This window comes from Molossus molossus, unplaced genomic scaffold, assembly GCF_014108415.1.
Source record: "Molossus molossus isolate mMolMol1 unplaced genomic scaffold, mMolMol1.p scaffold_m16_p_1, whole genome shotgun sequence".
Classification (NCBI taxonomy): Eukaryota; Metazoa; Chordata; class Mammalia; order Chiroptera; family Molossidae; genus Molossus; species Molossus molossus.
In genome coordinates, this window is record NW_023425344.1 from 177,424,461 (window position 1) to 177,438,843 (window position 14,383).

The 14,383-nt window shown below is 36.0% G+C and overlaps 1 protein-coding gene across 2 annotated transcripts in view; it reads left to right on the forward strand.

The window, feature by feature from the left end:
* The window catches only part of SPRED1 (sprouty related EVH1 domain containing 1), a 124,200-nt gene extending 110,163 nt beyond the window's left edge, over positions 1–14,037 (forward strand). For both annotated transcript variants that reach the window (XM_036281383.1, XM_036281373.1), the window contains 2 exons: positions 5,792–5,893; positions 8,812–14,037. In XM_036281383.1, the coding sequence (XP_036137276.1) occupies positions 5,792–5,893; positions 8,812–9,462 (753 nt within the window). In that variant the 3' untranslated portion in view covers positions 9,463–14,037. The remainder of the gene's footprint in view (positions 1–5,791; positions 5,894–8,811) is intronic.
* The last annotated feature ends 346 nt before the right edge of the window (positions 14,038–14,383 follow it).

Below are 14,383 nucleotides of genomic sequence, written 5' to 3' on the forward strand. Positions count from 1 at the left end.
TTGTTTATATCAATTAGTCTATGGTAAACCTGATTTGTTATGTCATTTTACTACAGCTCAGGAACCTATGGATGATGTTAAGTGAGGGCTTACAGTAGGTGTACAGTGGTATCTCATCGTTTTAATTTGCATTTCCCTAATGGCTTTTGGTGTGGAGCACCTTTCCACGTGCTTATTTGCCATCTGTATATATTTTCCTTGGTGAAGTATCTGTTGAAGTCTTTGGCCTACTTTTTAATCAAGTTGGTTGGTTTCTTACTGATATATTTTTTTTTTAGTTCTTTTTATATTTTAGATAACAGTCCTGTGTCAGATATCTTTTACAATGTTTTCTCCTAATCTGTGGCTTGTCTTCTCATTTGCTTGACATATTGTATTTTGCAGAACAGAAATTTTTAATTTTAATGAAATCCAATTTATCAATTATTCCTTCGGTATTGTATCTACAAAGTCATCACCATAACCAGGGTCATCTCTTCTGTTCCATTAACCAATACCACACTGTCTTAATGCAGCTTTGTAGTAGGTCTTGAAATCCGGTAATATCGGTGCTTCAACTTGGTTCTTCAAAATGTGTTGGCTGTACTGAGTCATTTGCCTCTCTGTAAACATCAGAATCAGTTTGTCAATATCCACAAAATAACTTGCTGGGATTTCAGTTGGGATTGTATTGAATCTGTAGGCCATCTGGGAAAGAACTGACATCTGGACAATACTGAGTCTTCCAGTACGTGAACATGGGAATAACTCTGGGTTCACTTTTTTTATTTTGGTCATCAGAGTTTTGTGGCATTTCTCATATAGGTCTTATACATATTTTGTTAAATATCAAATTCCTCTTGTTCATTTTTGGTATATAGGAAAGGGATTGACTTTTGTATATTAACCTTGTATCCTGCAATTTTGCTATAATTCACTTAATGGTTGCAGGAGTTATTTTGTCGATTCTTTTGGATTTTTTACAGAGGTGATCATGTTATTTGTGAATAAAGACAGTTTTATTTCTTCCCTCAGACTATACCTTTGACTATCATGTCTTACTGCATTATCTAGAAATTAGTTGGAAAGGAGTGGTGAAAGGGGACATTCCTGCCTTGTACCTGATCTCACCATTAATCGTGATCTTAGTTGTAAGCCTTTTGTAGACATTCTTTATAAGTTAAGGAAATTTTCTACTATCTCTAGTTTACGGAGAGTTTTTATCATGATGGGTGTTGGATTTTGTCATATGCTTTTTCTCCATCTACTGATAAGATCATGTGACTTTTCTATTCTGTTGATGGATTACATGGATTGATTTTTTTTTTTTAATGTTGAAGTAGCTGGATGGCTGGGGTGAATTTCATGTGATTGTGGTATACAGTTCTTTCTGTACATTGTTGGATTGATCTTGCTAATATTTTGTTGAGGATTTTTGCTTCAGTGCTTATTTGAGGTAACTGGTCTGTAGGGATTTTTTTTTTCCTTGTAATGTTTTTGTTTGGTTTGGTATTAGGGTAATGAATGAGTTGGAAAGTATTCCTTCTGTTTGGATCTTCTGTGGGAGATTCTAGAAAATTGGTATAACTTATTAAATGTTTGGTAGAATTCAACAGTGAACACATTTCCATGGATCTGTTGCTTTCTATTTTGAAAGGTTATTGATTCAACTTCTTTAATAGATACAGCCCTATTCAGATAGTCTGTTGCATTTTGGCAGATAGTGCCTTTCAAGGAATCAATCCATTTTATCTCAGATATCGAGTTTGTGGGCGTAGAGTTGTTCATAATATTCTTTTATTATCTTATAATTTTTATGGGATCGTATGATACTCCCTCTTTCATTGCCTGTATTAGTAATTTTATCCTCTTTTTCTTAGCTAGCCTGATTAGAGACTTGTCCATTTTGTTGATCTTTTCAAAGAACTAGTTTTTTATTTCATTAATACCCTGTATTGATTTCTATTCTAATTCTTATTCTTTTCTTCTTGTTTTGGATTTAATCTTTTTCTGCTTTGCTAAGGTAGGAACTTATATTACCGATTTTAGATGTTTCTTCTTTTCTAATTACATGCTCTCAGTGCTATCAGTTTCTCTTTAAGCACTTGTTTCATTGCCTCCCACAAAGTTTGATAAGTTGTTTTTATTTCCATTTAGTTCAAAATACCTGGTAATGTCTCTTGAGATTTTTTTTTTTTTTTTGACCTGTATTACTTTGAAGTATGTTATTTAATCTACACGTATGTTGGGATTTTTCAGTTACCTTTCTCTTATTCATTTCTAGTTTAATTCGTCTGAGAACAGACATTGTATGGTTTCGGGGGGTTTTGTTGTTCTGTTTTGTTTTTAACATTTTTGTTAAGATCTGTTTTTGTTTTTTTTTTTGCCCAGAATGTGGTCTGTTCAGGTTAATGTTCCATGTGAGCTTAAAAAGAATGTGTATTATGCTGCTTTGGAATGAAGTAGTCTGTAGGTGTCAATTATATCCATTTGATTGACGGTGTTATTGTGTTCAGTTTTGTCCTTAGTGATTTTCTGCTTGTTGGATCTATTTTGTCTCTAGCTACGATTGTGGGTGCATCTATTTCTCCTTGCAGTTTTATTCAGTTTTTGCCTCATGTAATTTGACACTCTTTTGTTAAGCACACACTTGCTAAGGATTATTATGTCTTCTTGGAGAATATACCCCTTTATTATTATGTGATGTCCTTTATTATCACTATTAATTTTCCTTGCTTTGAATATATTCAGAAATTAATACAGCTACTCTCTGCTTTCTTTTGATTAGTGTTGGCATGGTATATTATTCTTCATCCATTTACTTTTACTTTATATGTATCTTTATATTTACAGTGTGTTTCTTATAGACACCATATAGTTGGGTCTTATTTTTTATTCACTCTGGCAATCCCTGTCTTTTAATTAGAATATTAGGGTATTATTTAGTGGTTACTTGACAGTTTACAATATACATTAATAATTAATTCATATCCATTTTCAAATAACGCTAAACCACTTCACAGGTAGAGCAGGTATCTTATAATAGAATCATCCTAATTCCTCCCTTTCATCCCTTGTAACATTGCTGTTATTCATTTTACTATATAATCATATATTATCAAGTACATTGTTGCTGTCTTTTTGAAAAAAACTTTTTGTTTAAATCAATTAAAATAAGAACAATAAAAGTTTTTATTTTTACTTATTTTTTTCTTCGATACTCTTTTATTCTTAGGAAGAGTGGCCTATATTATTTTCTTTTTCTTTAAATTTGGAACTTCTGTTAACATTTCTTGTATGTCAGGTGTATTGGCAACAGATTTCCTCAATATTTGTTCGCCTGAGAAAGTCTTTATATCTATCTCCTTTACTTTTTTTTTAATCCTCACCCAAGGACATTTTTCCATTTTTTTGTTCAGATAGAGCGGGAGGGAGAGAGAGGAAGAGAGAGAGAGAGAGAAACATCGACGTGAAGGGACACATCGAGTGGCTGCCACCCGCACGACCAACCAGGGCCGGGGACAAACTGCAGCCGAGGTACATGCCCTTAGCGGGAACCGAACCTGGGTCTTTCTGTACCGCAGGCCGACGCTCTAACCACCGGCCAGGGCTATCTCCTTTACTTTTGAAGGATAATTTCATAGGATACAGAACTATAGTTTGGTGGGCTCTTTCTCTCAATATTTTATAAATGTTTCACACCACTCTCTTCTTCCTTGCATCGTTTCTGAGAAGTCAGATGTAATTCTCATCTTTGCTCCTTTATAAAAAAGGTATTTTTTCCCCTCTGCCTTCTTTCAGGATGTTCCCTTTATCTTTTTCTTTAAATCCCCACCCAAGGATATTTTTCCATTGATTTTTAGATGGAGTGGGAAGGAGGAAGAGAGAAACATCTATGTGAGAGAGACATGTTAATTGATTGCCTCCCCCCCCCCCCCCCCCATGACACCAACAGGGGCCAGAGATCAAACTTACAACCGAGGTACATGCCCTTGACTGGGGATCGAACCGAGACTCTTTAGTCTTTAGGCCGATGTTTTAACCACTGAGCCAGACAGGCCAGGGCTGTTTTGTTTTTTTATAGTTTGAAAATATAATGCTTAGGTGTACTTTGAGCATTTATTTTGCTTGGTCTTCTCTGAGCTTCCTGGATCTGTGGTTCACAGGAAGTTGAGTAAATTCTCAGACATTACACGGTACTTGAATATTTTGTTCATTTCTTTCAATCTTTGTTCTCTTTGCTTTCATTTTGGAGGTCTATATTGATATATTCTCAAGCTCAGAGATTCTTTCCTCAGCCACGTCCATCCTGCTAAGCTTGTTAAAGGCATTCTTCATTTTTCTTAGTGTTTTTGATCTCCAGCATTTCTCTATGTGTGTGTGCTCTTTTAAAAAATATATGTTTTTATTAATTTTTTTAGAGTGAGAGAGAAACACCTACCAGCTGCCTCCTGCACATCCCCTACTGGGGATAGAGCCCGCGACCTGGGCGTGTGCCCTGACTGGGAATTGAACCAGGACCTCTCAGTCCTAAGGAACAATGCTCAGTCCACTGAGCCACACCAGTCGGGCATTGTGTATGTTCTTTCTCAGGATTTCCATCTCTGCTTTCATTGCTTGCTTGTTCTTGCATGCTATTTACTGTATCCATTAGAGCCCTTAGCATATTAATGACAGTTGTTTTAAATTCGTGGTCTGCCAGCTTCAATATCCCTGTCATGTCTAGTTCTGGTGCTTGTTGTGTCTCTTCAGATTTTGTGGGGGTTTTTTTTGCCTTTTAGTATCTTCTGTAATTTGTTTTTCTTTTTTTTCCTTTTTCTTGTAGTGCCACATGATGTACTGAGTGAAAGGAACTCTTGCAAATAGGCCTTTAGTAATGTAGTGGTATAGTGTGTAGGGAGAGGGAACATTCGTATATCCTACAATTAGGTATGTCTTTTTGTGTGAGCCATACCTCTGGACTGTGAATTTCACAAGTATTTCTCAGTTTCTTTTCTCCTCTGCTTAGGGTGGTTGGGGTGATTAGAGTTGACTGGAGTTGTGTATTTCTCTTCCCCGAGGTCAGTAGATTCTGATGATAGACCAGCAAGCAGGTCAGGCTCTGGTTAACTTGTTTCTCCTGAAGGCAGACTTTGTTAAAAACAGAGTGTTCTCTAATTTCAGAATGGTTCTTTTTCTCCCCCTCCTGCTGGAAGGAAGCATTTGAGATTTTTCTGATATTTACTGTGGGGACCTGGTTGAGCTCTTACAGGTGAACTCACAAAAGTTGGGTGACTTACTATGACTGGGACCCCCCTGGAGTATTAACTCACCATGGTGCACACTGAGCTTCCAGCAATTCATCAATTACAGTTCAGCTTTTCCTACCCCAGCACTGGTTTCCATGGCACTTACCACACTCGTGGGTCTGCTCTGTTAAGCCGTTACTTTCTTTCTTCTATCTCTTCAATCTTGGAAGCAGTGGTTTGCCTGTGTCCTTCTTTCTCCTACAGACCCAAGGAAAGTTGTTGTCTGTTTTTTTGTTTGTTTGTTTGTTTTTTAAATCCTGTTCAGTTCTTGTTAGAACAGAGTGGCAACGTTAAAGTTCCTTACATGCAGAACCAGAAACCAGAATTCTATATTACTTTTTAATTTAAATTTTAACTGCATAAGGAAAGACCTAAGTTTATATAATAAATAGAATGAGTCATTGTTTTGAAAATCTTAACTACTAAATAGGTTATGAAATGTTGGAATATGCACTACATATAGTTTTATTAAACATAAGAAGTACATTCTTTTGTCACTTAAGTCGAAATTGTTTGTATTTTAGATAACATTCAGTCATCCAAGCCTAGACATCCAGAGCAGAAGTATAGAATATGCACAGCGACAAATATCCAAGGATTGTGGAGGCCTAAAGTCACAAAATAAGGTAAGTTATCAGTTTATCTTCTGATAATGGACTATTAACTAAGGTACATATTCTAGTCCTTCTAATTCTCTATATAGTTGAATTGTACTAGAAACTTTTAGTGTATAAATTTGCTACATATATATTACAAGCCCTAATACATATTTTCTATCCAAATTTCTGGTACGAGTCTAGGGGATTTCAACAATATGTTTATCACTAGATAGAACAGTGAGAATTGTACATTGTCAATTTAATGGACTGCATTAATCACTTCACCTTTAAGCCCAAGCCTGGAATTCTTTTAGCCCCAATACCAAATATCTGAGGAGTAGAATTTTGCCCCAGCCTGGATCAGGTGCTTACTTGTAGGTTAGTCATTGTGTCCAGGAACTGGGGCTAGGAGATCCAAATATGACTTCTAGAAGTCCACCTGTATGGGTAAAGAAAGGGGTCATTTTGATTTAGACCCCATATGATTTTATCTCCAAAAGATTTACTTCTTGGCCTGAAGGAGACAGTCTACCCAGAAGGAGGGGTGAGCTGGGTTGTGTATATGTGTTCTTGTGCGTGTGTATGTGTGTGTAGTGTGGTGCATTTTAAGTCATTTTCAGAGACCTACATAGCCAAGCTTTAAAAAAAGTATATGTCGTGGCCCTGGCCAATTTTGCTCAATGGTTAGAGCGTTGGTCCTTGGACCGAAGCGTCTCCAGTTCGATTCCCAGTCAAGGGCATGTACCTGGGTTGCAGGTTTGATCTCCAACCCTGGGGTCATGTGAGAGGCAACCAGTCAATGTGGCTCTCTCACACTGATGTTTCTCCCTCCCTCCCACTCTGTCTAAAAATCAGTGGAAAAAATATCCTCCAGTGAAAATTAACAACAATAAAGTATATGTCTTTACATTCGTTTGCTAGGGCTGTCATAACAAAGTACAACAGACTAGATGGCTGGAACAACAAAAATTTATTTTCTTATGATTCTGGAAACTGGAAGTCCAAAGTCAAGGTGTTAGCAATTTGGTTTCTTCTGAGGCCTCTCTCCTTGGCTTGCAAGTATCCACCTTCTCAGGTGTGTCCTCACTGGCCTCTGCTCTTTCATGTACATCCCAGTGTCTCTCTCTGTGTCCAATTTCCTCTTCTTAAAAGTACATCAGTCAGACTGGATTAGGGTTCACTCTAAGGGTCTTATTTGAACTGAATCACCTTTTTAAAAGCCCTGTACGTAAATATAGTCACTTTTGAGGTAGTAGAAGTTGGGACCTGTGAATTTGGAAAGGACATAATTCATCCCATAACCTTCTACTCTCTGGTCCCCCTAAATTCATGCCTTTCTCACATGTAAAAATTCATTCCATCATAGCAGTCCCCAAATTTAACCTATCCCAGCATCAACACTCAGTCCCAAGTCTCATCTAAATTTCATCTAAATTAAGAGTGGGTGAGACTCAAGTATAATTCATCTTGAGACAAAATACCTCTTTACCTCAGAACTTGTGAAACCAGAAGTTACCTGCTTCCAAAATACAGTGGTGGGAAAGGCATAGAATAGACATTTTCATTCCAAAAGGGAGGAACTGGAAAGAAGAAAGGAGTTTCTCAGATAAGTCCAAAACCTAGCAGAGCAAATTTCATTAGATTTTAAGGCTCAAAAATAATCCTCTTTGGCTTGATGTTTTGTCCTCCAAGGGGGTGGCCCCACACCCTTGGCCCTGAGCTTCCTTGCCCACTGAAACTGAGGAAGTGACCCCATCCCACTGAACTAAAGAGACAGCCCTAACATTGCCATTTTCCCCTTAAAAGATAATGTATGTTCTCAGGCAGATAGCTCTGTTTGCCAGTCCTATAAATACTACAACTTCAACAGCTGTGATTCATTTCCTCTCAGCTCTGTCCTCATAGATCCTGCCTGGCAGTATTTCAGCTGAGATGGTTGATAGGATCCATGAGTCACACCCATAACCTCTTTATCCTATGATTGTCTAGCCACACCTTTGTTTTCTTCTTCCTCTTCCTTCTTCCTCTTATTCTTCTTCCTCCCCCTCGTCCCCTTCTTTCTCCTCCTCCCTCCTCCTCCCTCTTCTTCCTTTTTTTTTTTTTTAATTCTCACACCATGATATGTTTATTGATTTTTAGAGAGAGAGACAGAAACATTGATTGGTTGTGCCCTGACCAGGGATTGAACCTGCAACCTAGGTATGTACCCTGATTCGGAATCAAACCTGCAGTCTTTTGTTGTATAGGACGACACTCCAACCAACTGAGCCAACTTGGACAGGCCCACACCTTTAGTACTTTCTTCAGAACATGCTTACTCACTAAGTTCTACCTTCCAGAATTATGTACCTCATTTCCATTTAGAGTCTCACCCAGAAGCACCTTTAAAGTCCCTATTTGTACCAATAGTCTCTTCAAGATTATCTAGGCTTTTTATAACATGCACCTCAAAACTCAGCCTCTACCCATAACCCAGTTCCAAAGTCATTTCCACATTTTTAGATATTTGTTACAGCATCCTACTTCTTGATACCAAAATATGAGTTAGGGTTCTCCAGAGAAACAGAACCAATGGGCCAATGGGTGGGTGTGGGTGTCTGTCTGTCTGTCTGTCTGTCTCTCAAGGAATTGGCTGCTATGATAGTGGAGGTACATATCCAAAATCTGCCGGGTAAGCTGACAGGCTTGAGAAGCAGGGAAGAAGAGTTGCAATCCATCTTTGTTCTCTTAAGGCCTTCAGCTGATTGGATGAGGTTCAACTATGTCATGAGGATAATCTTCATTCACCATAGTCCACCAATTTAAATGTGACTCTCATCCAAGAAACATCTTTACTTACACATTCAGAATAATGTTTGACCAAATATCTGGGCACTGTGGCCCAGCCAAGTTGACACATGAAATTCACATCTACAGACCTGAAGTTTTCATCTCTTCCTTTTTAGGTCCCTTTGAAATCAATCCGACATGTCAGCTTTCAAGATGAGGATGAGATTGTCAGAATAAACCCTCGCGATATCTTGATACGTCGCTATGCGGACTACAGACATCCTGACATGTGGAAAAATGACTTGGAGAGAGATGATACTGACCCCAATATTCAGTTTTCTAAACCAGACAGTAAGAAATCGGACTATCTGTACTCTTGTGGGGATGAGAATAAGTTAAGTTCCCTCAAAGGCGCTGTGGTATTTAAGACACAGCCTTCCTCATTAAAATTTAAGAAGTCAAAGCGAAGAAAAGAAGATGGTGAACGATCCCGTTGCATATACTGCCAGGAAAGGTTTAATCATGAAGAAAATGGCAGAGGGAAATGTCAGGATGCTCCTGACCCCATTAGAAGATGCATTTATCAAGTCAGCTGCATGCTCTGTGCCGAGAGCATGTTGTATCATTGTATGTCAGACTCAGAGGGGGACTTCTCTGATCCCTGTTCGTGTGACACTAGCGATGACAAGTTCTGCTTACGATGGTTAGCCCTGGTAGCTCTGTCTTTCATTGTACCGTGTATGTGCTGCTACGTCCCTTTGAGAATGTGCCATCGCTGTGGTGAGGCGTGTGGGTGTTGTGGTGGGAAACACAAAGCGGCTGGATGAAAGGATCCAGTGCCAAGATGAGTTTAAAATCTCTGTTTCCAGGAATTAGCTAACTTGGATTTGTGGAGGCTTTTTGGCAAGCAATGTGAAATCTTGCCTGGTGTCCTAGGGGCCACACGTGGAGGAAGCAGAACTCAGCGGTTCTTGGCATTTCACAAATGCTAGCCATGCCTAACTTTTCCCTTGATCGCATGGCATGTTTTGTTACAGGTTGTAAAGCGTATTTGCGAAAGGAAACCATTTCCGGTTATTGGCGATAAAAAGTGAGCATAAAATAGGATCCAACCAAAAGGGATTGATTTTGGGCAATTTTTGTATATTTATGCATTAAGTGATGGGACTTTTAAAGGTTTGAATTCGTTAGGACATGAACTAAAAGTGCACTAGGGGACAGCTGATTTCAGTCTAAGAAAAGTTAACACTTGGAAATTATAAGACGTTAAACAAGTGCAACTAAATCATTTATTGTTTTTTGAAAGCAGTTTTATGTATAAATAACAAATGTTTATATTTAACTAAATATAAGGTACGAATTATGACATATTAAATTTCTCTTCCCCTTCCTAGTTCTGAAGTAGATGTACATAAATCTACTGTCACATTCCATTATATTTTGGATATTTTACTCATCTAGTTAATATAACATTTTTATTCCATGTGAATGATTTGATATTTTCATCCTCATTTCTCTTTGGCTACGGTTTATATTGAGTTATATCTGTACATTCTGGTAATCTAAAATTCTTAAAAATATTCTAATAGCCTTGAGTGACCAACTTTTTTTTAAAGCACAGATGTAATTGTCTAATGTTCTGATGGGAACGTAACACTTATTTTTATATAAAAAGAGACTGAGTAAACATAGAAAAAAAAATGAGTTTTTAGGGGTGTTGTTTTGTTTTTGTGGTATTCAACCAGCAAGTTGTTTTCTTTCAGAATTTCCTCCTTCAAAAAAATTATATTGCATTTACAAATATTTTACAAGGCAAAAATATGTAACTGGATAGTGTAAAAGTTTCCTCCTGAGATCTCCGTTTATCATTCTGCTAAACAATTTGTTCAGCTGTGTTACTAATTTTTTTTTTAGCTTAATAATCAGTGATCATTATTCACATAATAGTAGTATTTCAGTTGCATTTTATTTTATTTAAATTGGCAAAAGCAAAATTATTTTATGTTAAAGTGTGTGCTACACTATCCTAGGAAAGTGTTTAATCCAACATTGTGAATGAAATATCTTGTACATAAAAATTTACATCTTTGCAGAGCATTGCATTACTGGATGTTTTATCTACAAAGTAGTTGGATAGGTGTTCCAGCAAATTATTTAAAGAACTTTGGGATCAAATTGTCTTTTTTTTTTTTTTAATGTTACATTTAAACTCTAATCAAGTAAGGAGTTCTTTAAGAACATTCCCTTAGAGGGATAAAGTTGAGAAGCGTGCCTTTTTTTAAAATGGCTTGAAGTTTCAGAAGTGATAAACATTAAAATCACACTACCATTTGAAGCTCACTTTCTATGCAGGTTTTAAAATGTCATTTATGTATCATTCTCTTCATGTTCACACTTAAGCTTGTGTTAGCTGTTCTTTTGCCCCAGATCAAACTGAACAATGTATATAACACTATCTGTCTGTAAAATACTTTTTTTTAAGAAAGCATTTATATTTATATGACAGCTTGAACTGACAACATTGTGTATATAGATCATCTTGAAGTATTATTTCACATTGAAAAGAAGAAAAATATATTGATAACTATAGATGTTATGAAGAAGAGGTTATTTCTAGTTTTGTACTAAAAATCAATTGGATGAACTAAATCCAAATGTGACACTGTAGCAGCAGTTTTACGTCTTATTTTTACTGTTTATATATTTGGACGCTGCTACACCACATAATCTTCATCCCTGAAGTTTTCAGCTAAACTTGGTTACCTAGAAATAGACTGTTAACTTTCCAAATTACTTTTTATTGGTGGAATGGAAATATTGGTTTTCTTTGTGAATAAATTTTCATATCTGTAAGTGCGGAGTTTATAATTCAGGTTTGAGCAAGGTGTGAATAACTGAAGAAAATAACTTGCTGGCTATATAGGAAAATGCTGTGGAACTGTGTATATACTTCTGGGAAGAAAAATATAATCATTTCTTCTGTTAAGCACTAATCAGTATAGTGCAACTCCTAATTCTGTACTGTATTTTATATGCAACATATATGCTTTAATATTTTAATGTTTGTGCATTAATATTTTCAAATTGTTTTAACCACTTTGCTGCTAAGATTTTGCCGTCCCATCCCCATTTTTTCCTTTACAACTTTAAACAAGTTTCTTCATTAAAAACTATGGTGATAAAATGGTTCTTATTTCACCTTGGATCTTTATAGTTAACACACCCAGTTCTCAAATTGGTCTAGAAGACTAACTAGTAATATAATGTTATCTGAATCCCTATGTGGAAAGGTTCTCTTGAGTAAATTAGAATTCTTATGTGAAAACTAATGGGTGGTTTAAATTTCTTGTTCTTAAATGTGTACAGGTATGTTCAGGGACATTTTCTCATTCTGCCTACAGATTTGGCACTGGCAGCTGGCTTTTTCTCTAAAACCTTTCTCTGTTTTTAATCTGGTAGTATAAGCAAGAGGCTAAACAAAACTGCTTAAGTAATAAATAGTAAATACTGAAAATTAAATCATTTAGATGGCATGACAAGAAAGACTTTGATCTGATGGTTTATAGTGTTCAGACCTGATAATTCCTAAATGATTATTCTCTTGCCTTGGAGGTAGGTGAGGGGCTGGTGAGGGAATTAGTGGGTTCCTGAAGAAATAGGAGGTGTGGACCTTCAGCACCACCTACTGGATGATTTGTAGGCGAGTGATGAGGTCTGACAAGGTTCATCAAATTGCCAGTAAAGGGCTATTTAAGTGGTGGCCACCTCCAAACAGAGAAAGCAGGAGTAAGAAATATCTTAAAACTGTAAAAGGAGTATTTTCCCTAATATGTCTTGTTGGTTGCTGAAAGATTTTAAGCACTTTTTTTCCTCATATATCCTGTATTAAAATATTTATTGCTATTTGGAAGTGGCAATCAAACCTAATTAATGGATTGCTGAAGCATTTATAGAACCAATTCTTTTAACTTGCTAAAGCCATTACCAAAATGGTATTTTTATTTTTTCCTCCCATTGCTAGTCAGGGAGAATTTTTTTAAAAAAATAAACGTCACCTGTATTATATCAAGACAACTTCAGAGGGAGTGTGTATTTATGTCTCTGGGATGCTGGGGCAGGGATTAAAATAGAAAGGGGAAGACTTGAAACTACCTATTTTCATTGGTTATTCAGCAGTGCCTAATAGGAACTTTTGAAGTAATACAAATGCACTTTTAATTCTTGTTATAGTGCCATCTGATATCTTAGGTAAGTCTTGCTTTTTCTTTGATTTTTCTCCCCCCTTCAGCTCTAACCCCCATTTAATTGAACACCACAAAGATGTTTCTTAATATCCATTTAAATCTTCAAAGTATGGAAAACATATTTTCCTCCATATTTAAATAATACTTTAAGGATGTTTGTTATGTTGAGATTTGTTTTTTAGTTTTGTGACTAGACTTTAGAATATGTGTTTAAGAATTGGTTTTTAATTTTAGCCCAAAGACACAAAAGCAAGTGTAACTTTTCTACGTAAAACTTTGAAACCTTAGTTACCCAAAATACACAAATTCTTCACTAAATATTTTCATTCTTAATTTTATCTCCAGAATCACAATTCTAAGTGTAAGCACTAGAAATGTGCATTATTGTTTTACTTAAAATTTTGTTTTGGTCTGTAAACCATGATAACGACACCATAAGGCATTTTGCAGTAAGTCAAAACAGAAAAGAAATCACAACCTGAGGTGATTTATATAAACCAAAATAAAGGGCTTTAAGGTATTAAGGTACTGTTTGCCTAGCAGCCAGGTGGTTATAAAACTTTCATATGCTTTGATTCACCGATGTTAGCCATTGTTTCTGAAAGCTCCTTAAATTGCAAAAGTTGCTAGTTTTGAAAATTTTCAAAAATAATCTAGTCAAAAAGCTTTTGTATTAAAGATACACATAGATTTTTGTGAACATTGCCAGTATATAGTGTCATTTGCTTTCTATTATTGACCTCAAAAGTGCCTCACTTGTATATTACTTCCATTAAAAGCTTGACTGCATTCTTTCTAATAAGCAATGAAGTATTGTTTAACTCATGTCATAATGTATCTCCTTAGGTATAGTTGACTAGCTTGATAGTTTTGGGTATATAATGTACATATGCATATATAAGTTTGTAACTGTTTTTGTTACATCATACCCATGTAATTGGACATATCAGATGATATCAAGTAATTTGTTTTCATTACCTGATTAAACCTATCATGAAATGTAAAAGGACTTTTTCTTACTCTTCTAGAGAATAACAAACCATCACATAAAAGAATAACCAGAGAAGAAAGTAATAGTAGAAATGGAAGCTTTTTATTGTAATTTTTTAAGGTATATTTTTCACTGAAAGTTCATGCATAGTTCATCTTCATTACTTACATATTCATCCTTGATTGTCAGATTTTTTACGGTCTGTTACCTAATGCATTATGTTTATTGGTTTGGGAATCTGTTAGAACTAAGTCTAGGTGAACCACCTTACCCTGGTATGTGGGCCATTTTTAACCCCAGACTGCTAACTCATTTGTTTTTGTCTCCTAGTAAGTTTCAGAGAATGACTTAGCTTATGATACAAAGATCGCCAATAATCTAAATGAAAAATTATGGGGACAGTGCTTAAACCATAGTGTATTTTAACACCAGAATAACCTTTGGATTACTATAATACAGTTGGTTTTGTTTGAAAAGTCAAGAACTGTTTATACCTTGACCGTGAATTATGAA